The 25,128-nt window shown below is 38.3% G+C and overlaps 1 protein-coding gene across 3 annotated transcripts in view; it reads right to left on the bottom strand.

Annotated features, from left to right (window-relative positions):
• Window positions 1–4,898: 4,898 nt before the first annotated feature.
• LOC129769915 (heterogeneous nuclear ribonucleoprotein L) overlaps window positions 4,899–25,128 on the bottom strand; it is a 638,502-nt gene continuing 618,272 nt past the window's right edge. For all 3 annotated transcript variants that reach the window (XM_055772452.1, XM_055772453.1, XM_055772451.1), the window contains one exon: window positions 4,899–25,067. In XM_055772452.1, coding sequence (XP_055628427.1) covers window positions 24,832–25,067 — 236 coding nt within the window. In that variant the 3' untranslated portion in view covers window positions 4,899–24,831. The remainder of the gene's footprint in view (window positions 25,068–25,128) is intronic.

Consider the following 25,128-nt stretch of genomic DNA (forward strand, 5'->3'; position numbering starts at 1 on the left):
AGAAAGTGAGAAACAGTCTCACAAAATGCTGCCAGAATATAATAGATACAAATTGAAAATGATTGTCAAAATTGTCTAAGCTTCGCCATCTGACCAGCCTGCTATGATATTTTTATTAAACATCACACGTTTCCATAGGGCTGACATCGGGGCTTGTCTATTGCTGAAGGGTGCAGTGTAAAGAAAGTCGATAGCAAGGGGTTGCTAAGATGGCCGCATAGAAATCATAACCTAAACTTAAAAATAAAGTGTTACGTGCAATCTTGCTGCTGCATTTTAATCGCAAATCGCAAATCAAAACTTCCGGATGGATATCCAAATATCTGAGAAAACTTTTCAACGGAATCATTGGCTACAGGTCATCGTGAATGCTCAACATATTTGCAATATTATTGACTTGAAACAATAAACAAGGCGTGAGCCCCAGCTTTATGCTGCCTAAACTCAATTTGTATTGGTTTGGATTGGTGATCTAACGCAAAACGTAAACGATCGGTGAGACATCTGGATTTTGTTTTGACGTAGGACTACGTCTAACCGGAAGATATAGGGGGTGAAATGGAAATCTAGGCACTGAACAAGTAGGAAAAAATGCAAGATTTGGAACGCTTATAACTCGAGCATTTCTCAATAGATCGCAAAGGTTTTTGCATCAATTGATAGGAAATATATCTACGCATCTATCATAACGAATAACATTTCATTTTTCTTGAGATAAATAATTGAATAATTGTGAAATATCAAGCATTGTCAAAATGCACTATGTGCCCATTTTTGATTGGTCCATTTTGTGCTCCTCAAATCGTACCGACCAAAACGGGCAACCAGAGCAGCAGCGAAATAGAATGAAGCACGATTGGAAAGGAAAAAGAAAAAAATTAGGGAAACATTGGTCGCAGTCTCACACATGCGTAATTCTCGAGCCAGCCAGTCAGCTTAAAAATCCCCGCTCCGCTGCCGTAACGATCATTCTCATTCAAACCGTACATCACATCGTTTCGCATCACAACACATCAACAAACCAACCCAAGCAGCCATGTCTGGACATGGTAAAGGAGGAAAAGTGAAGGGAAAGGCAAAATCCCGCTCGAACCGTGTTGATCTGGAGTTCCCCGCAAGGGTAGCTAGGCCGAGCGCGTTAGTACCAGTGCACCAGTCCACCTAGCCGGCGTTATATAGTTTCGGCCGCCGAAGTGATCGAGTTAGCTGGCAAAGCTGCTCGCGACGATAAGAAAACCCGCATTCGGAACAGAACACATTCGGTTCGGTGGACATCAAGACAACAACAGGCAGTTGCAGCGAGTGGCGAGTGGCAAACGCAATCGCAAAACGGCATCAGGTAGCAGAAGAAAAAAGTTTGTTCTTTATACAAACTGCTTTGGTGGCAAATCCAGAACAAGGCGGCATCGAGGGCGTTCGAAATGGTTTTTTTTCAAAACCACGAGTACTAAGTTTTCTAAATTGGAACCATTCCATAAAACAAGGCGCTTTTCAGGGCCATTAAACCTTCCAAAAAAGAGTTTAGGAAATACAGTTCAATGCATTCTAAAATAATATCCAAAATAATAATAAATCACAAATTGATTTTTTCATAATTTGTTTGTCAGGGTATGATGAGTATGTGAATTTGGTAGTTGTTCTGAGCTTATTGATTTTCACCAATTCTTAAATTGCTTCTAGATTGAAAGTACAGTAATTTACACTTATCTCGACATTTAGCTAATTGGACGGACCTTTAATGCGACATATTTAGTTGGACATTTTTGTAAACATAGAGTTCGGGGTCCAAATTATGACCCCACATTGAAAGTTGACACTGTACCACTGTCATCGCAAATGTTCAATTACAGGTTAAAATTACCTCCAATCCGATACTGAGTGGTGGTAATGCGACGTGCCATTGAATGTAATTTACTGTAAAATATGTCACAAGCTGGATGGGAAGAAATTTTCCAACAGTGAAAGCTGTGGCGAGTGGCAAATGCAATCGCTAAACAGAAAGGTTTAGCCGAACAAGATGGGGATATCGAGTGATAACAAAACAATAAACTCTTTAGATTGAAGATAATTTTGTGATCCTGAAAAGGACCCTTTTTAGCCTGCATGTAGTGATTCCCGATAATCGTTCGATTAATCGATTAATCGAATACTTCCTACAGAAATCGATTATTAATCGAACGAATACTGCGCAACCAATAATCGATGCGAACGAATAATTTTCGTCGATTAATCGATCCAGAGAAAAAAACGTACGGCCGCTGCAGTTCCATTCTGAACTTTAATTATTATCTTTGACGCTCCCCTGAACTCGTCGGGGAAGGTCAATGCCGTCAACGCGAATTGAGCTTCGTTTACGAGTTTAGCGTAAAAGATAATAATTGATTATCAGGCTGAATGAACACTTTTTTGATTCTAGATGGCTTTCTAGCAAATGAGAAAAAAATTCCTCTCAGTGTGACTATTAATCGATTAATCGATTATTTGGGGCGATTAATCGTATCGAATATCAAACTGCTGAAAAGTATTCGATTAGCTGATGAACGATTTATTTCATAAATCGGAGATCACTGCCTGCATGTGAATCCAACGAGCGAACTAATCGTAATGAATGTATTTTTTTGCCATCGCTCCCTTCGTTCGCTCATTCGTTCGTCTCGTTGGACTCGCCCCTCTGGCTGAGTCCGCCGATTTGTCTCAATCCTGTGAGTGTGTACCGCTAGAGTATAAAACACGCGGACCCCAAAAATATATCTTATTTTCTTTCAAACCGTAAACCCGTGTGGTTGTACGGCATCGGCATCGTGGACGTAACAAAGGAGGACAAGTTAAGGGAAAGGCAAAGTCTCACTCGAACCGTGCAGGTCTCCAGTTCCCTGTTGGTCTCATTCACTGATTGCTCCGCAAGGGTAACTAGGCCGAACGGGTTGATCCCGGAGCACCAGTATACCTAACAGCGATTATAGAGTTTCGGCCGTCGGAGTGCTCGAGTTGGCTTGCAAAGCTGCTCACGACAATCAGAAAACCCGCATCAAGAACAGAGCAGCTTCAGTTCGGCGCTCATCAAGGCAACAATTAGTTTCAGTGAGTGGCAAAGTGTTTCTCCGGCACGTCGCATTAAATGTAATTTACTGAACAACATGTCACAAGCTGGATGGGAAGAAATTTTCCAACTGTGAAAGCTGTGGCGAGTGACAAACGCAATAGCTAAACAGGAAGGTTTAACCGAACAACATGGGAATATCGAGTGATGACAAAAACACAACACCAAAGATTCTTTTCAGAACCATCAACATATTCATAAAGAGTAAACAGTAAACTAATCCATTTTTCAGGTAGATAGGTAGGTATTCACGTAGGAGAAGAAAATAAAACAATATATTTAAAATATATATTTAACAAAAGCTGTCCCCTTTGTATAGTCCTACGTCACTCCGGTTATGTCCCCGACATTACCCACCCGTCTTTTTTTTGAACTAAGAAAATGATGATAATGTAACTTAAAACTCAAAAACAAATCACGTGTATTTTACTTCCGGGCTTTCCAAGGTAGTTCTCACATGCAGGAATCATGCATTTTTCTACTTGTTTTTGAATGTGATCTCGAATTTCCTTCTTTGATTCAACCATTGTCAATATTTATACAGTTTTCACTACTAAAAGAGGTAAAAAATAACATGTTATATATAAAACTGCGCAGAATTAAATTTCGTCCAAACTCATCGCAGTCAAATAATCTTTTATGATTATAACATTTTAATTTATGGAAAGAACTACAAACCTCCCATAAACTCACATTGCAAAATTTAAAACCATAATCACTTTCGCCGCAGTGCCACCTAGGTGTAGATTTGTACGTTAGATCGCCAATAGGTGTGCCAGGACTGTGCATTCGATACACAATGAGATCAAAATGTTCAAAAATTTTGGACTCCGCGAGACTCAGTCCACAAGTCAACGGACTCAAGATCACACATTTGATACTCACCTTTTCTTTATAGCTTCCAGATAGCTACATCTTTGCCTACGATATTTTATTGATATCACGAGCGAACTTAACTTCGTCTTCAGTAACCTAAGTCGAAAGGTTTTACAAGATTTCACGCTAGATGACCTTCGACCATTTAGATTTCAGTTGATTTAGAAAGAAAGCGAGCTTCCTGGATTCCAAAGAACATTGGCACGAAATGAAAAGATGTATTCCTGATGTCGTTGTCGTTGTTGGCATATCGTGTGATGTCTTTTTTTTTTAGATGTGTGATGACAGAGTAAGGAAAACTAGAAGAGCGAACCATCCGCCGTTGAACGCAATGAACTTCGAGAAAGGGGTGGGGTTATTTGACGTGTGTAGAGAACATGAGAAGAGCAGAGTTAGTAGTAGTAGTAGTAGTAGTAGTAGTAATAGCTGTAAGTAGCGATTGGTTGGTTTTGCAGAGTGCTTTGATGAGAGGCGTCCTTGGAGTGGATGAAAACAAGTTTTGTGTTTTTTTCTTCTGTGTCTAAATGTATATATATGTGTATTAATGTATAGTTTACATGTAGTATTTAATCCATATCTAGAATAGTTTGTTTGTTGTTTTTTTTTTACTTTTTTCCATGTAGTTTTATAATTTTTTTTTCAATGTTTCTTGTTTTTGCTGTATTTCATTCAAGAGATGGGAGCTCTCTCAGCTAGATGTTGGTATTTGCTTCGTTCTATCTCTGGAGAAAAATCTGTATCGCATGTTTCGCTACGATTCGCTTTTTGGAAAGCTTACGCTTTAGAAGTGTATTTGTGTATGTGTTTTTTCTTTGCTTTCTCTATTGTGTAATGTATTTTTTGTAATGTGTAATAGTGTTTCACTTGTTTTGTTCTTGTGTATGTGGATACATCTAATAAGTGTAATAATGTATGTATGTAGTATTTTGCTTTTTTTTTTCAAGTATATAGTGTTGTGACATTTAATCTTACAATTTGATTAGCATTGCTGCTTTGATTTTGCCTTGACATAATCGTTTTACAAGTTTACGCTCTAAGATGTATAGCATTTGCTTATGACGGGATAAGTATTGGATTTGCTCTATCAGCAATCATCAGTAGTGTGTTGCACAAAATTTACTAAATTCTTTTGGATTTTTTTATCTCTTCTTCTCCACTCAAATGTATCAGTTTTATCTGTTTGTTCATGTATTTTTGGTGTGTTGCTCACACACTACTATTTGCTACTAACTACTATGTTGATGTCTTACTTTTTTTTTGTTGCAAACGATATGTTTAATTCTAATCACCTTACCATTTCTCATATTGTATGCATCTCAATGTCACATGTGTGTTTGGTTTTGGGTGTTGTTGTTGTTGTTGTTGTTTTTTGTATGTGTGAGTGTCAATGTGTCAATGTGTTTACGTTTCATATGTGTCTTCACTTCGGTCCTGATATCGCCCTTTTTCTCTTTGCATATGCCTTCATTGTCACCAATTGCAGTGCAGTGTTTCTTTTTTCTCGTATTTGTGTGTTCAACTTGTTAGTGTTTTGTCAGAAATTCGCATCCCGAAGAGTAAACGTAAACAAAAGCAGCAATAGTGTGTGTTTAATTGTTGTTGCTTTTTTTTCAAAACAGAAAATAGCTTCGATCATTCGAATGATTAACAAAAAAGCTAGCGAAAAATTCGTTGTAAAATGCGTTATTTTGATTTGTTTGTTTGAATGGTAAACCTCCGAACCACTTTTGTTCTGTCAGTGTTTGAAAATGCTTTGCTTCCTCTTTGTGTGTTTGTGTACGCGAGCGAGTATGGGAGAATGTTTTACGACAGGGTTTGGGGATGGTGGGGTCTGTGTGTCACGTTGGGAGCTGTGATGAACAAACACTAGCGCACCGAATCCCGGTGACAGTGACACCGCCAACTTTGTTTGCGTTTTTATCATTCTGTGCTTTCTGCGCGTTTGCTATCTTCTTTTAACGGGAAAAACAGCAACTAACAAGCAAGATTTTGTGTTGAATTTAAAAAAAGCTTTTATTCAATACTTTGGTCGCTAGTAATTGTTTTTAAAATTTCTTCAATTTATGTCACTAATTTGCAGTTTTTTTTTCTTCCTTTCTTTGTTAAATTGTTCGTTCGTTTGTTTGTAATTTTTGGCACATAACCTCAAAATGGAACAATGGAAAGGAACGTGGAAACAAATAGTTTCGCGTTTTTTTGTTTGTTTGTTTTGGTAATGTTTTGTTGAAAGACACGCGAGTGCTTCGAATCGGAGAGTAGTCGTTGCGAAAGAAGACGACAAATTGACAGATTGACTTTCCGTTACGATTTTTTTGGGGCGGAACGTTGGGGGAAGTGTTCACCTGGTGGAGTGAACGAAAATAGTAGTATGGGACAGCTTCTTCGGTTGGTTATTTTTTTTTTTGTTTCACTCTCTCTCCTCTCAAACTGACAACTTTTTTTTGCTGTGGGCATTTTCATTTCGCTGACTTTTTTCATGTTTCTTAAAATTTCACGGTTATCGTAAGTTGTTTTTTTGTGTTCTTCTCTATAGGCACATATTTATATAAATAATTGACACTTGCCTCTCTATACTGGTTTACTTTTCGTTTTTTTTCCATGTTCTGTTCGCGCTTGGGTGCGACGACTTCCGTTTGGTGGTATCCGTCGTAAAACTGGTTGCATACATCCTTCGTCTCTTTTCGTCTATCGTCGGATTTTTTAGGTTTTCTATGTTTTGTTTTGCATCTTCTTGCAGTAGGTTCAGTAAATCTGAGAAAAGTTAGTTACTACAATGGTTAGTTTGTTGGTTGTTGTTGTTTGTTTGCTTCTCTAATACATTAAATATACTTGTTTGAAACATTTAGAATGAATACTTTTTTTTACCTTCATGTTGTTCTTTTGTTTTTACTTTTTGTTGCTTTTTTCATCATTGTTGACGGGGGGTTAGGATATAATTTGACATTGCTCTAAAAGGATGGCGCTTCCCTTCGGGAAGTGATGCCCGTCAGCGTCAGGAGGCCCCGCTTTTAACGGAAGACGAACCGCAAACAGATTTACATCACGTCTAGCTTGCTTATATTATTTCGTGTGTGTGTGTTTGTGTGAGTGGGGGGGGGAGAGCGGCCGAGTTCTATCCTCCCCCGGACAAATTTAGCTAGAATATCAACTACGTGCTACATGTTTTAAAGTACTTTTTTTTTCTTCAATGTTTACGATACCTCTAAATTTACTCTAGGGTTGGTTTTTCTTGTTTTTTTTTGTTTTAGTAAATATTTGCTGTCTTCTTTCAGTTATGTCCCGAAAAAGATTCCCTCTCGTGCGAAATACAAAAGTGATGCTTTCTGAGACCAAAACTATTTTCAACACTGTGATCTGATTATCCTCGTCGTTAGATGGGTTCAACACACACCGCGAATGTCATTCTAATGTCATGTGTCTGTGTGTTTGTGTGCCTCACAAGAAACTGAAAAACGTCAAAAACCGATATGTTTGAATAACCTCAATATTGTCGTTTATTCCAGTGTTTTTTTTTCTTCCTAACTCCATTTCTTTGCTTAACCCTTACTCAACCTTTTGACTTGGGAGGGGGGCTTAATTTTGATATTTTTGTTTAATTCCTTAATTTCTTCTAGCGCGTACTTACCGAAAAAAACGATAAATAAGAGTCTGATTTATGAAACGAAGAAAAAAGCATTTCGTAGCACTAAATATCTTTTAAAAAGTTTGAGTCAAAATAGCGTTCTCTTGTTTTACTTAGTTTTTTTTTGTTTCGTTTTCTTTTGTATTTTGTTTATTCATTCTTACAGTAAAGTGATCGCATTTGCTTTCGCATCTTTGAATTCTTACTTATCTTTTTTTTGTTCGTATTATTTTGTGATGGTTCTCTGCTTTGAGTAGAGTAGTGTATAGTTAGGTGGGAAGTACAGTGTAGATTTTTTCTGTTTATTTTTTGAATTCTCATTTGCATCCGTTAGCTTGCTTGTATCAACTGAGAGAGAGGGATTGTTGCTGGGTTCCTAAGGAGTCATCACGCCAGTCATAAAACTGTAATAAAACCTCGTTGATTGGTTCGGGAGGGTGGGAAGAGGAGAGTGAGTGATAGATGTTGTTCCGCAATGATAGCAGAACTATTGCACAATATTTGATCGGCCGTGTATTCGGACGCTATCTAGGGGCAGGGATTGGAAAATAATCTGGGAACCGAACCACCTTGATTGCGAAACGAGCATTAAAACTCTACATGAGGCAGCTGCTGTCACGGTTTGGAGGAACAGTGAAACACGGTTGAATATGGCGTGGTTTCCGTTGATCACTCGGAAAATGTTAAATGTTGGGTACTAATATGCGCCAGAAATAGTTTACCTTAAAGTAGTCTGTGTAACAGCGCCTCATCTTTAGCGCACTACGCATAAAATAATCTCGAAAGCAAACCATCAACTCGTCAACAACTTGAGTATAGGCATATGAGCGATCGATTCGGCTGAAAACGTTCTTGTTAGCAAAGATGTCTTGTGGAAGTGGGTTTGGTTTTAGCATCAAATTCAGTCCTGCGAAGTTCGGTCTCGATACAGTTTTTGACGTTTGTCCAACTCTGGATACAAGGAAGCACCTTCCTCGTATCCTGTTACATGGCACGTAATACAAGCAATGCTTTGAGTAGTGCAACTTGCCTTAAAAAATTTACGCCTTACGATTTACGATTTGACTGGTTTACTGCACACACACACATAATTTATAGCCTTCCTTCCTTGTTTGGTTTATAGAGTTTATAGTTCATTCGTCTCTAGTCCTGAGGAGGGCCCTTATGGAAAGAAAACTACTCCATTACTCCTCTTTCACCTGTCTTAAGAAAGACAATCCATTCCAGCTCGACGCTCGCCGGCAACGATGTTGCTCCGATGACCACTAAACGGGAGGTTCATACCCATATCGCATTTAAATTTTATCAACCGTTCAAGACATTCGTCCGCAAGGTGTATCTCGTCAACGTCCGGCGAGTCATAAGCCCGACTTCCGTTCAGCATTCAGCGTCTGTCTGAGGACTTCAATGACATGAACGGAATGTACGTAAGGATGAACGAATTGACTTTTACAAATAGAATAACGAATAAAAGAAGCAGCTTTAGTCGATCACTTTGACAGGCTGTCAACGTTATACAAATGGAGACTTGTTATGTTTTCACACAATATGCTTTCTCAAGATGGAATCAGGGCCGTGCTACCGCCTGTATTTCAGTGTGTGCTCGGATGATGCTAACATGGCAGGGTTCAAAACTACAAATATGTCTGCATCTCAGCTGACACAGCCATCATTCGTTGCGTGGGCACCGACTGGACAACATCGTTGCTGGACGGGCTGGAGGGCGAGGGATCGAGCGCCTTTCTCAAGGCAATGGAGGTGTAGTGCTGGAGTAGAATAAAGTTTTCCAAGAGCCTTTCTCAAGGCTAGAGACGAATGAACTGAAAAAGTTTAAAGTCTCTATAATACAATACCTAACCTAACCTCACACAGCTGTTAGTAGGGCTCAAAACGGGTTCATGAACGTATACATTTCAGCTGTTTTGTTCTCGAGATGTTGGCACCAAAAACATGGCCGCATGATTGAAGTATAGAAATGAAACCCATGAAGTTGGAAGTGTAAAGAAAACTGGGTTGAGAGGGTACGATATGTCGAGAAGGAGCTCTGATAGGCTTAGCGCATCGTTCCTTAGTGAAAGGGGTGAATCGATTGTACAACTTAGAGGAAAAGAACCGCCAGAGCATCAACGACGAAGTCAACTTAAGAACCAACTTGTTTTTTTTTTTGGATGCAACAGAAACCTCGTTTTACAGGATAGAAATCCCCTCACAACACAAAATTCCGAAGGGGCATGAAATTCCGAATGAATGCAATTCAAGTACTCAACCAGGAAGTTCTACCGGTGTACCTGGAAGTCGTAGAGAATTCAAAGAAGCTGCAATTTATCGTAACTGTTGTCAGGGCGTCATACTCCCAAGATTGCGTAGGTGAGATACTTACGAGATACCATATCTGTTTTTTCTCTATTAAAGTGACTTTCAACACATTTTGGCTGGTTCGTCACTTTTACTTCCATTTTTGGAAGAATGTCGGGAGTGAGAATTGAACTCGTGATCCTTAGCGTGAGAGGTATGGATGTTACCGCTACGCCAGATCGCCTCCACAGGAGGGTCGTATCCACCCAGGGATGCCAACCAAATTTTTGAAAAGCTGGAAAGATTTGGAAAAAAACGGAGATAACTAGAAAAATTTGGGAAAAACTAGAAAAGGAAAAATCGTTTTATTTTTAAAATTTTTCCTCAATTTTGTTCATATCAGCAATAAAAATAAGGATATACAGTGACAGTGTCAGTATGTAGCATTGGTACGTACGTATTAACGCCACCAAAGCGTAATTTTCATAATTTCGGAATGAAATTTTTCTGAGGCCAATGTAATGGGGGCGAAATCCTCAACCAGCGAGTATATAGAAACGAGGCGGTTTTAAGCCGCCGATGTGACACAATCCGGGTCGGACGCTGACCCGCCGTCGGAAGCGGCGGTCTCTCGCAAGTAAACTTGTTTTTCAACGATTGGGTCGGCGTCCGATACGGATTGCGTCACATCGGCGGCTTGGGGCGGCTCAGGTTCCTTATCCTCGTTATATGGGGATTTCACACCTCCCCACACAGCTGCTCTCATACATGTTTTTACATGCATAAAATGCACACAGGGCCATACTAGGGCAAACACATTCTAGTGTGAACAACTCTGTGCACAAAAGAGTGTAATTTGAGGGAGTAAAACACTTGAAAATGACGAAAAAATGAAAAAGCTGGAGAAACATGTAAAAATTTTAAAAAGCAGGAGATTTTTTTTTGTATTTGGCTGTTTCGCTGGCATGTTTTAAGGAAAAACTGGGAGGTTGGCAACCCTGTATCCAGCGCTCTGAGTTAAAATTGGTCAACTAACTCAGTGCCGCAGGTGCTGTAGCGCTTCTGTTGATCCCACAACAAGTATCTAGTCGTCCATAAAGGTTTGATTTATGATCGTTGCGGACAGGGACGGCTGCGTCTGAGTGCCCTGTTCAAAGAGTCCATTGCAAGACACAACCACAGAAGACTCAATGTGTCATCTTGAAATATCCTTACTCTAATCACGAACTTTGGAGTTGTTTAGGGATTTTCTGGTACCACTTTGAAGCCATGTAGCATTCGCCTATGAATTGGAAGAAAAAGTTATACAATTTGACTCGGTTCTGGTGCAGTCCAATGGTAACCACGGATGGTAACCACAAAGGCAGCCATTGCTTTAAGTCGATTGTCATATTCCTCATCTTCTGCAAACCATATCTCTCTACTTTCATGTTCCTGGGGTTCTCCCATGAGTTTGGCTAAAACTGGTTAACTCTGTCCTTCTCAGGGAAATCGTCCAGTTCCATTTCATTCATATTGAACCTACATCCCGTTATGTATATGGTTGTCGAGGATCTGAATGATGCGGTTTTCATAAGGATCAAAGAGATGGAGCTGGTTCTCCAATTTCAGTTCAAAAATACATCTTGCAAGAAATTATGCTAGATTGTTGCAGAACGTAGAGATTGAATTCGTAATAGCAGGCTGTGGAGCGCTAACCGAATCAGCATCCCTCAATCGGTACAACTCGCTAAAGTTACCCCTTTTATTCTGTTCCGGATCCGGAAGATAACTGTTATAAGTTGAACTTGAATCGGATCACGGATGTTTGCATACTGATATTATGATGAATAGAAGAAAGAGGTATTATTGATACACCCAAACTAGCGTTGAGAGAAAGCATTTAATCTTTGGCAGAAAAGATGCCTTTTCGTGTCCTGAAGTGTCAAATGAGCAAATAAAATCATCTGTCTCAAAAGCTTTAAACTGTTGTATGTATGAGAGCAGACATCTCTTTCTTTTTCATATTTTCATCGGTTTTGGGATTGCACCCAAATAAAAAAGTCCAGAATATGTCAACGGGGATCGAACCAAGGCCGGCTAGTATATAAGACTGTTTTACACGACCACGCTATCCACATAGCTACTGGTGCTGTTGCCTAGATGCGTGATAATATTACACCTCATCATAAAATGAAGTTGGAAAGCGTTTTCTAAGAGTAAAAAGGAGATCTATGGGCCGTGTATTTGGCAAACTATACGAAAAGCTTTCATTTCAATGTGTCTCCTGTTTCGCTCGCTCATATTGGCTCTAGCATATATATTATACAAATGATATACACCTATTGAAGGATAGCGCAATTTCTGTTATTTTTACGCTCATTTGATGTAATAAATCGCGGTGACAAAACATGTGCCCCCTAGTGGGGAATCTGGTCAACAAAAGAGGAGAATTGTGCTAGGAAATATTGCACAATTACTTCGCTTTGGAAATGACAATGATTAACAAAAAATGCCACAAAATCTTTATAGGATACGCTAAAATTTGCGATTCTCGGCAAACATTTCTAAATCTGAAATATAATGTTCAATTTAACAACTTCGCAATGTTTGAAAGACTTGTACAGCATTTGTCAAGGCTTTTTTACAACAAGTTAAACTTGAAACAAATTTTCATTACATAAAAAAAAAGATTTGGACATGGTTCTTCTTCTTCTTTGTTTTTAAGAGGCTTTAAAATTTGCAGTTCATTCGCCTCTATGGACATGGTTTAAAATGCCGACCGACTGGCAGTGACGAAATTTTCGGATCAATTAAAATTTTGTAGTGTCTTTTGTGTTAATCTGGAAATCTGGAAATCTGTGAATCTAGATTTCCTACAATGCTGCTGATGGAAATAAAACACCGTAACAGAGTGGATATCGAAGATGGCATGAGGTGTGCTTTTCGACAACGTTCTCAAGAATTACGATTTTGGCGAAAATAGTTCAGGTGCAGGTGCCATACTGACTCGCCAAACTTTATATACCTTTTTGTAATCAGATACAAGTATAAACTCGAATTTGTTGCGAATATAACCCGATGCTACAGACTTTCTTACAAAATACTGATAGGGGGTAAGCACTGGGATTAATTTTCGTAAAGGGGGCTGAAAGGCTGAAAACCACTGGTGTAGACATTATTAATACCAAGTGTCATGACTTGGCACAACTACAACAAATGCGACTTTTTTTTTAGTGCATCAATATTTTATTCCAGGGGTGATGATAGCAACCTGAAAAAGCCAACCACTCTCTCATTCGGGTTTTGGAGGAGTTACAAGTGACAAATCAATTTGCAGTTCTGCAGAAGGCAATGGTTCTAGAAACCTGTTCTTGCGTGATTACGATGACCAAACAACGATCGAGCATACACATTATCACAGACAAAAAGTGAAGACAGTGACAGATCCTTATCACACTTTGGTATCCAAGTAGCCCGGAAGAAGGTCAAAGATTGCAGCCTAATGTTATGAAGTTTGCCATTGGGATACTAAGGATGTAATGTCCTGGAAAAAATGTAACTATTTAGCAAATAGTGACGTCAGTCGTTGTGTTTATCTTTGATTGCCCACCGCATTCATGTAAAAATGCTATTTTCAGAAAGTAATTTATCAATTAAAAACGTACATTTTTGTAGAGCTCCCGCTGAATATGAGGCTAATGTGATAGTGTGCAGTGAATATTCGTGAAATCACGTCGAAAAAAGACGGATAAAAGTGATATTTCCATGTGCCACTTTCACTCCCCCATAGAAACAAACGAAGTTTCATTATTTTACCGTTATGAAGTTGATGTTTCGAAGGCTCTCAGTGTCGGTGTGTATGTTGCTAGATAATAATCACCAATTAATCAAAATTTCACCGGAAATGTTACTGCTTTCGAGAACTAAGCATACGACTGCTCTGTGGCCTTTTTACCACATGAGTAATCGAAATAAGCCACGATATAATTGCCATCTGTTAAAAAACAACCAGGTGAATGATTTCATGAGAATTTTGGCTCAAATTATCATGCAACCGTGAGTACTTTGAACGTTGTTTTGTATCTTCCATATACATTCCATATTGAATGCAAATAATTACGACACGATATTTTGCTTGCCAATACAGATATACTTCGCCTACTGCTCCACCTGTATATGTACCTCATTGCTAAGGATGGACTTGGAACAAAATTTCGTGAAAGAAACTACCGTACTGTACAGGGGCTGCAAGCATCATAATCAGAATATTATATTAACCAAGCGATTTAGGTGTCTATAAATGTATTGTGGAAGGTCACCCCCAAACAAGCTAAGGGTAAAACAATCCTTCCAGCACATACCTGAGAAAAGAACTGTATTCCTATTCGTTCTGCTCTCTGGAACAAATAATCAATGAAGTGATACGAGCGACATCAAGAGTGGTCACAGGCATATCTTTAACCGTGTTTCAACCGCTTCTCCCCATTCATTCCTGTGCCGCATCACACAGCAGCTGAAAAACTATCCAATTTATCTTCTTCACAAATTACTAACGCATCAATAACTGATCACAACAACTAAGTTCCATTCATTGGTTTGCTTCTGCCTAGAAGAAAAAAATAAACTCCCTTTATGAAGCAGTCTAAGAACACAAACCAAGAAGTGTTTGATTGAGCAACGTGTTTCATGATATTTACCTCTAATACGTATTGATATTGGGTTTCGTTTTCTTCTTCTTCTTCTTCTTCTTATGTTTCTCTGATTGCTTTCCGGGTGCTGATATTAGATTTATGCTATTTTCTATTTTCCGCATTCATCTTCGTTTCTCTATCGTCTAATTAGCGCCATTTGATGAATATTTTTTTCTTCCTCTTATGTTTTGCTTCCTTTCTTCTAACAGATATTAGTTACAACACAGTTGTTTTGCAACAAAGAACAAAGAACTCGTTTGCTCGTACGAAAACGGGTGTGATTAACAAAGTGTGTGTGTGATAAGGTAATCTAATCTAATAGAAAATAATCTACTTAATGTATAACACGCTAGTAGCTTTCTCTAGCGCGCTTGGTGGTTAGTTAGCTTTTGTTTTCGCTTTTTTTTTTGTTTCGACTTACGCACATACATAACAAAACATTTACACATCCACAGCCTTTGATAAAGATATTACAGAATTGAACTTGAAATTGTTTTTTCATCTTCTTCTAACCATAGACGAACACGCGCACCACGCGCATCGGATTGATAATCGGGGGTCAATGGGGCGGGGGCGTTGGTGGTAGAGAGAAAGGTACACTTGACCAACACAAGCCTGGTGGACAGATTCTCGTTGACTGAGTCTCTCGCATCTACAACATGCGCGGGAGCGTGTTAATGTAAGATTTGATTGCCTTTTAAACTAATAATTGATTTATCTTGGTTTGCTTACATCCCTAATAAAGTCTGGATAAAATGATATTTTTTTTGCTATGTTATTGATTATTCACGATGTCTTTTTGCTACGATAGTTTGTGGTTTTTTGCTTCTTCTTCTTCTTCTTCTGCTTCTTGTTTTGTTTCCGACGAAAAGCTGTATAGAACTTCTCGCGAGTTGTGTAAGGAATATCCTCGTTCTGTGTGTTTCCTCTTCTTCCTTCTTCCTCCTGCCGCTAAAATTGGTTTGCTGCCTTTGCTAAATTTGTGTTTCTGCTTCGTCCATTAATTTAGCTTAGTTGGTATTGGTTATTCCTTTTTTTTTTGCGTTTATCGCAATACTTTCGATAATAATAAAATAATATTATTTCAACATTGGACCACCATACATTATTGATTATTCTTTAATCTCTATACAATAGTTTAAAGACTTTTTTTTTCCTTAAGTGTTGTTTAATCTGACAAATTGTTTGTAAATATATGTATATATATGCATCATCTTCTCTTGTCGGTAATATGCTCTTAAGAGTTAGCGCGTCGTCTTATCTCCTCGGTTTTATAATTTTTCTTCTTCTTCTCCGTCCGAAATATGTTTGGTTGCAATTTATGTATGTTATCGTGTGTGTGAGTGAGTGTGGTGTATGCATGTTTTTTTGAGATTTCGGAAACGATTTTTCGACTTTCTCTACGTGGGATATGTTGCTTCTAAACGAAAAAGTTAAGAAAGTTAAATAAACGTTCGAAATTAAACCACAGAGAATTCACAAACACAGGAAAAATAGAATGTAGAAAACGAACGAACACAACTAGAGTTCACATTCTTCTTGGCTTCTCTTTATTTCATCAATATAGTATTTTGTCGCGCTCTTCCTCTCCTTTTGTCATCTCTCTTCTTTCACTCATCTCCTCGCGCATTGGCTTCTTTTTGGCTTTTGTTTCGATAGAAAAAAATCTCTTGCACTTATGTGTCCGACTAAGTGGTGGGACCTATTCAGTTAAATTGTTGTCTTAAGAAAACTGAACGAAAAAAAAACTTAAACGCTTAAAAACAAATTAAAACAAACAAAAAAAAAAATAGTGGGAAAACATATTAACAGTTTTTGCTACGCAATTCGGCTCTTGCCCTTTTTGCTTCTCTCACTCTGTATCACCTAACCTTAAAACGAAGAGTTTATATTCTTTATTTTGTATAAAAATGTACAAAAAATGAGCTAATCCTTAACAACTAAGTATGCTTTATTTGTAATGTTCGAAGAAAGAGCTTGTGTTTCTCGGGAATCCTTCCTCCACAGCGAATTGTCATTTTGTGTCATTTTGGATAACAGAACAACAAACTAATGAGTTAAAAAAAAAATACAAACGCCTTTTGAGCTGTTCCACCGGAAATGACGATTTGTTTTCATAAATTTTGTTTTTATATTTTTTTATTTGACTCAAATTTTCTTTTCGCATTCTTTATGACCAAAACGGAAAATTTGCATAATCGGCTTTCCATTTTGACTCTAGCCTTACTTTCGAGAAGGGCCCAAACAAAAATTGCTTCAAAAATTTCAAAAAAAAATGACACAGAAACGGTTGGTCCGATTGATTTGATGTCTTCCGCAAAATAACACTTAAAACTCAATTTTCTCAAAAAAAAATTGAACGGATTTATTCACGTGAAAATAGATGTAAACGGGTGAGAATAAATATGATACACTTATTCGAGAGATATATAATAGTGCTTCTGTGGCCGAGTGGTTAGCGTCCCACATTATAACGCCGGGAGTTCGGGTTCAATTCCCGTTCTGGCCTGTTGACGTATTATTCGGCATATAAATCTCAACTAAGTACGAAGTACAACTAAGTTACAATTTCGCAAAAGCAAAGCCTACTATGCGTAACTAGTTATAATTAACAATTTTATCTAGAGAACTTTGGTACACGAGGGGTGCTCGAATACATCGCATCAAGCTACCTAACACTACCGTTTCTGAGATACAGTGATTTTAAAATTAAATTTACTGAAAATTCTCAGTTATTGGTCGTTTTCGAATGTTTTTCGAGTCTACCTAGAAGTAAATTTTCCTGAAGGAGTAGATAATTTTCGACTGCATTGCTTAAATTAATTAAGAGGAGACCCGGTCTGGAAAATCGAAAATAATTAATATTTGTTTTTTGCATTTTTAGGAAGCTTATGTCCTCAAACATGTTGTCCTAAAAGGATTTTTCGATATTCGATTCCGTTAGAAAGTGACAGCCAAAAGTATGAAGGATATAGAATAGCTGTATTTTTTAACGCGTTTTTCTCGAAACCATGTTTTCTCAACTGGTGGTATCGATATCTCAGGATCTACTCAACCGATTTGGCTGAAATTTATTATCAGCACGTAAAAATAAATTATCTAAAGCGCTTTTATGAGCTTCTAAAAAGCGAGTTTGCATGAAAAATAACTCATTTTTAACGAAAATGGTCACCATTCTGGCAATTTTTCGAATTTTCAAAAACTCCTATGTAACGCCTTAGGTATTGTCCTAAACTTTCAATATATTCGTTGGAATTTGTTTTAGGACACCCCGTTGCTTCAGAATCGATACCACCAGCAATGTACCGATTTTCAGACAGCATCCACGCATCCAGCTGTCAACAGCAATTCCTGCACTCAAAAAATGTAAAATACATCTTCAAATATACCTTAAACAATAACCAAAATACCCGAGCACTTCACTTTATTCGTAACATCCGAAAAAAATTCACGAAATTTTCGGACCTTCCAGACAGGGGTCCCCCCTTAAGTGATGTGGTTATATTTTATGGTCTTTTTTTATTTTTAGAGAAGAATTTTCTCAGAAAATAATCTTTTGATGTTTATTAGAATGTTGCAGCGCATAACAAACATAACTTTTGGCAAAGAGGATCAATATGAAAAAAATTGTAGTCAAAATTACTATAAATTTATGAAATAATGAAATCACGAATAAAAATCAATCAATTTGTGAAATATATTTAAATCCATTTCAGATATTGAAATAGAGTCCTCTCCTCATCAAGTTATTATTTTGATCTGAATATATTTGTATATTTTTTCACACAACCTTATACCAATATAATGTAACCAAATTATTTACTCAATTCAAGCATTGCAGTCGAGAATTATCTGATCTTTTAGAAAAAATTACTTCCAGGTTAAAAAGACTCCCTAGGTGGTGACATCCTTCCACTCATAGTGTTGACAGTATCTGATCGAAGACATCTTTGTTCAGCTCAATGATCATAGCACTGGTCAGGGTCTCTTCCTTCAAGCATGTTCTCTGGTCGTAGAGTACCAGTGCGAGTGTGCTAAATGCCTTCTTTACTGATATGGGATAGGAGGATGGGAATCGAAGTTATGCTTCTGGTGAGCAATTGAACCCCCGTACAGCTCGGTATTGTAGCCGATACTGTCTTCCCTTCCAATGGAATTTCTGCTCCAACATCCTCGGACAATCGATTCTGAAGAAGTTTTGTTTCATCCCATTCGACAAACTAAATGAGGAGATTCCGGTTTGCGATTATCTTGACCACATATTCAACTTATAGTGGATGATCAGCGGAAACCGGAATTGGGAATAAGTCGAGCTTTTTTTGCAGACGATTCAAACTCGGAAATTGCCAACATCCAACAGCTTTGATTGGTGAATTTTGCATACGCTAGTAGGAGTGATTTTGCAAAACACTTCCTCGCTGTCCAAGCCAATGTAAAGTCTGTGAATGTGCGTGCAGATCGTGCTCTTTTGTTGTCATTTCCCCTTGAACCACTGATTTGCGTTGCACTTTCGGAGTAACTCAATGAGAAAATCACACACTTGTCAGGATATTAAAAATGACCAGTCACAAAATGGCAATGAATAAATGTAAATGAAGTCTCATGACTCGAGCTTTGAAAATAGTCTAAAAAAATCGAGCTTTGAAAATAGTTGAAAATCTAAGATATAACCGTTAGAAAAGTGTGCAAAATACATGATCTAGTAAAATGGTTGAAAACACTCCTAAAATTTATCGTGTTGTAGAAACTTGCACAAAGAATTTTTACAAAAATGTGCAATTAGAGCAACGGTATTCAACCTATTTTTCCAGAGGAGGCACAAACACGTGACGCCAAAAAACAATTAAGAAGGGTGATGTCCAAGATACGACCGCATTGTTAACGTAGGGCTATAAAATTCGAACCGAATCTGCGGAGCAAATTTTCACCTTCAGTTTTCCACCGAAGTGCGCAGTTTTCTAACCCGGAAACACAGCTCGAACTCACGAAAGCTTGTTGATTGGATCGGAAAAAGTCACCAATAAGTCATTCGCGATTTAGCTGTCATCTTCCTAGCGTCCAGATGGCAGCGGCTGCAAGGCTTTCCAAATGGTCATTCTCGAGGCCGAATGTTTAGTTTTGTTTTCCAAATTGATCTTCTTCAGGACTAGAGACGAATGAACCTAGAAAGTCTGAGAGTCTGAGAAAGTTACTATAATTTAAAACATCGTCATTATTACACCAATAAATCCGAATGCGCTCAAAAATTCACAGAAGCTCCCTTCCAGCAAAAAAATAAAAATTTCAATTTGCTTTTCTCTACATTGGAATACATCATTTTTATTTAAATAACTCTTTGTAATATGATTACCCGAGATCGCACACAATCTCCCCCGAGGGCGCCCGGCAGTGCAACCATAAAGTTTCACTCAATTCCGAAGCTCCTTACTGGGCCACGGGTCTGTTTATTATTTATGTTTGCGTAATTCGAAGCGCACCAAGTGAAGCTGTACGTTTGTTTTCTTTCCGCTTAGCCTTTAGTAGTAATGAATGGTAAACACATGTAGCGTTTCGAGAAACATGTGTGTTTTCACTTCCTTTCCCCTATTTACTTTTGCAGCTCGAAGAAGCTATCTTTCTATGTCTTGTAAAAATTGCGTCTGACAACACCTTAGAATAATCATAGCATAATCATGTACACAGGAAACTTTACGTAGAAGAAAACGAGTTGGACTCTTATCCGACAATCTCAAACCCAAATCATGCGTATATACTTATTTTCCCGAACACAACCGTGATCTCATCAGATGGCGACCGTGACAGGACACGAACCTGCAATCTTCAGATTCATCACAAGATCACATTTTCGAAAGTTTTGTGGCCTACATTTTGTAGAAGCAGTTGGAGACAAGTGATTCATGATTCATTCCTGTTCTCACGAAAACAGTACACGAAATTTGTGTCTTGATTGCCAAATGCACGTAGTATGCATCGCGAATATTCTTCTCGTGCTAAACACAGTACGGCTCAAGGCGATTCCATATGAGGGGCTCAAAATGAAAGGGGTGTCAGTGACATCATAGATTTCTCTACATCGACTCTCTCTTTTGTTCATAACATAGCTGCAAACACATTACCAGCTGTATTTGACAATGTAGAAGATAGGTCAGAGCCTCATCTATCGGATTCTATAGCAAACACAAATTGGAACGTTTTTGCTGTTGAGTTATTGACTAAAGAAAAAGTTGATGAAGAGAAATCGGTCAAATCACTTACACCTCTTCTCTTCTAAGTCCCTCATATTCATTCCCCCATCATCTTTATATATTTGAGGGGCTTAGAATGCAAGGGGTGTAAGTGACTTGATCGATTTCTCTTCATCAACTTTTCTTTTAGTTAATAACTCAACTACAAAAACGTTCCAATTTGAGTTTACTGTAGAATCCGATAGATGAGGTTTTGACCCATCTTCCACATTGTTGAATACAGCTGGGAATGAGTTTGGAGCTAAGTTATGACCAAAAGAGAGAGTCGATGTAGAGAAATCGATCAAATCACTTACACCCCTTTCATTCTAAGCCCCTCATTTGATAACGCATAAAATCAACAATCGATACGTGTGATTCAATCATACACAACCAATCTCAACCTAACGGTATGAGAACCGACGCAACACGTCTCATTTAATATTTCTCTTCGGCTTTGATCTTGCCCGTCAGTTCAAGCTCTGTACTATGCTTACTTTGCCGCACATTCCAAGAATGCATTCTGAGTAGAAACATTTTTCACGTCCGTTCAACACGGTAGTAAAATAGAAACAGAAGTTGGCCATGGCGAGCACAGTCTTTTTAGTGCATCACGACAGGGTTGCGAAGTATTTTTCAGTAGAGTCTGGATGCAGTTGAACGAAAAATTTGGATTTTCCTGGACGATTTTATTTTTTTAAATGTTTTTTTTTTCAAGTGTGAATTGCGATGTTCAATGTTATTTAATATTTGATGCATATGGAACGGTATGCTTATGTTAAACACTATATTCAAGAAAATCTGGTACTGCTAGGAAAAGTCGTGAAATGCCAGAATGTAGATCTTGCAACTCCAAAGGCTTACCTTTCAAGAGTTTGTTCGTTTCATTCATCAATTTGAGAATATATGACACATCAGTCGAATAGAGTAGATAAAATTGATCGTTAATCGAGTTATAGATTAATACCACTATGGCCAACTCTACATAATCAACATTTATCATGAAAATAAAATAGATTCGTAGAGCATCAAACCTACCAAGGACTCTCTGAGCGAATGCTTCTAATAATAGCCATCTATTCGCGCGTGGGTGTGACATTCTCATGGGCTCCATTTTCAGAAACTCACGAACCTCATCAAATTTGTTGTTTCACAAGGGACTACAGCCTAGGTTGCTATAAATGGATGTAATTGCGAAAAACTCATCAAGTTCCACGAAAGTTGAAGCGATATATCTGGAGAAATTCGGACGAATCATTAAAAATTCTGGACTAGACAAAGGAAAGTTTGGATGTCTGGATAATAGTTTTCTAAATCCTAAGCTTACACGCCAGTACAGATACAGAAATGATGAGGTGCAACAAAACAGAAGCACTTTTCACCAGATGGCATGTAAATCGATGTGTTCCACTCACCGAACAAAATTGCACCACTGTGTTCCTTTGTATCAAGCAGCTGGGACTGACATCGGCATTTAGAAAGAGTACTGTCTGCTAGCTGGATCGAGATTGTGACTTGAATAACGATGATCATGGTTTGAATTAACTTCCTGAATGGCACTAATGTGCCCGGTGGAACTTTTATCGTCACAACGTAGATGTTAACTAGCTTTATTTTTATTAGTACTTAGTTGAGATTTATTTTGTCAACTAACACGCCTGTATTTTCAGTGCCGGTGTGTTCTCACGCGTCTACCAGAGTATGTCGGAAGAACTTTCTTCCACGAAAAGTTCCCTGGTCTGAGCTGGAATCGAACCCCAACCCCCGGCATGATAATGTGGCGCTGGTTTGAATGACAGAGGCTTAAAAATTTATCAGTTCAATCGCTACTAGCCTTTAAAAAGACAATTTTGAAAACTGAACTCTCAATTATTTGAAAAATCTTGCTGCCATCTGGTTACTAGCTGGATGACCGATGAATCGTAAATGCTACGAAGTCACGAATAGCCTATGATTACTCCTTAAATTGAAAACGGGCGGAGCTTAAATTGCAATATTTTTTCTATCGACATTTTCCGAAAAACCAACGCTGCATTTGTTATTTCTATTTAATAAAAACATGCTCTGTTTTCTGATTTGTCACCATTTCTGATAGACGTAGTCCGGCTTCAAAAAAATTTGGTAATGGTTTCTAGGGTTTCCATTATTGTTACAAATACAATTTTGTGCAAAATAAAGTAACTACAGATGAACCAACCAGAATGGCCTGTCGGCCGCTCCTTAAGTTAGCTGAATTAGAGACTCAAATGTCCAATTATTTGTGTCGCATTACAGGTCTGTCCCTTTAGCTAGATGTCCAATTAGAGGCAAATCACTGTATGTAAACAAAAATCAAAAACACCTTTTTTTGAGGAAATCGAGTTTTAAGTGTTCTTTTCGAATTAAAATAAAAATAAAACTTTTTTTACGGAGCATACTTTCTGCCTATAGCCCCAATAAATACATTGCGGAAGACATCAAATAATCGGACCTACCCTTTCTGAGTTATAGTTTTTTGAAAATTTTCTAGCAATTTTTGTTCGGGCCCTTTTCGAAAGCTAGGCTAGAGTCAAAATGGAAAATCGACGGTGCAAATTGGTGCAAAATTTGAGCCAAACCAAAAAATACAACAAAAAAATTCCACCCTCGAATTCAAATGGAATCGCTTTTTGCATTGCGGCATTGACATTTAGTGATGGCGCTTTTTGAAAAGTATTTTCCTTAGATGCTTGATGTGTTGTTGTTGTTGTTAGAGAGTGTTCATGATTTCAAGAGTTGTTGGGATTTTCTGCCTGCTCTTCGGTGTGGGTGTGTGTGTGTTCTCACCACACCTTCTGGTTGTGTATGGTGCCCATGTTTTGTATATGTATGTGTGTAACGGTGTCGTGTGTTTTGCTTAACGTGATGATTTGTTGTTATTCGTAACGAAAAGTGTAGAAATGAAGACGATTCTATACAAATTTTTCCATTAACTAACTTAACTGCTTAAACTATGATTTCAAATTCAATTTTTTGACATTTTTCTTTTTTTTTCTCCATTCCTCCTCCTCTTTGCGTCTACTTCAATGTACAATTTGAAACTAATTTCGCTACGATTTGCGGTTTCTCATTAAATTTATTTAAAATAGTTCAACAAATTCATTTTCCCTTCAATTGTCTCCCTCGTTTATGTTCTACTTGTTCTTCTTCTCCCATATATCTACACAATGCTAATTCGATATACACTGGATGTAAATGAAAAACAAAAAAAAAAGAAAACGTTCGAGTAACAACTGCTTTCAACCAGTTGCGGGAACTAGCAGAAAAAAAACCTAACCTCTAGTGCCTTAAACTAAGCAATAAATAATGTCTTTTTCAATGTAATCTTCTTCTTCTTCTCCGTCTCACCACCTCCTCCTCCATCTTGGGGTGGATGAGTGGCCCTCATATGACTAACAATAACAAAAACAAAAATCAATTGAAAAAAGGAGGTTGAATATGAAAAAAAAATGAAGTGAAAGCGTATGTCGATAATTGCGCTACAAAATCAATGATCAAACGCCGTCCTGTGTGTGATTGATGCTCCTAGCTCTGCTGTCTTTCTCTGCGTTCTGCCAAAAATGCTGTACAAATTTACGTTCAATGTTTGCTACTCATATGTTTTGTTTCGCTCTTTTTTTTCTTGCGATATATGTATGTCTTCGGACGTTGGACTTAATTTTCTTCTTGTTGTTTTTCTAATGTAATGTTTTCACCAAGCTTCGTCATTGATCATAATCACTACAATCTTTGATTTGCTAAGGTTTTCTTTTCTTCTGCGGTGTTCGAAGGAATAGTTGCAGTAGCAGTATCAGTAGTAGTACTTGTATTGATGGTTGGTGGGTGGGCGAAAGTTGACAAACATCTGCGTATCTTCGGCTTCCAAAAAGCATTCCCTTTTGTCTCCGCCCCCCCCCCACTTTTGGGAGGGGGATGACTAAGGAGTGGTTGCTTTCATATGTCTACTAAGAACTAACAGCTTTGATGACGGGTCGCCGAGTATGGTGTAAAGGGGGGCAGGGACAGGGGGTGTTGGATCGTTGTTTACATTGGCTCGTCATCGCCCTGTTTGTGGCCCACCGTCGTGACCGTCGTCACAACTCCGCCGGTCGCTGCGGCCACTGCTGCGGCGGAAGCTGCTGCTGCTGCCGCTGCCGCCGCCATTGGGTTGGTCGGAACGGTGATGTTGTTCATGTTTTCCATGTTTTCGTTGTTCCACGCGCCGTTCATTGTCTTGGAAGAGGAGAAGCACAGCTTCATGATGAACGGGAACTTTGTGCCTGAAAGAAGGGACACCGAATATTAGTAGTTTGCTCGAACATAAATCGTGTTTTTGGGGAA

The sequence above is a fragment of the Toxorhynchites rutilus genome, chromosome 2 (assembly GCF_029784135.1).
Source record: "Toxorhynchites rutilus septentrionalis strain SRP chromosome 2, ASM2978413v1, whole genome shotgun sequence".
Classification (NCBI taxonomy): domain Eukaryota; kingdom Metazoa; phylum Arthropoda; class Insecta; order Diptera; family Culicidae; genus Toxorhynchites; species Toxorhynchites rutilus.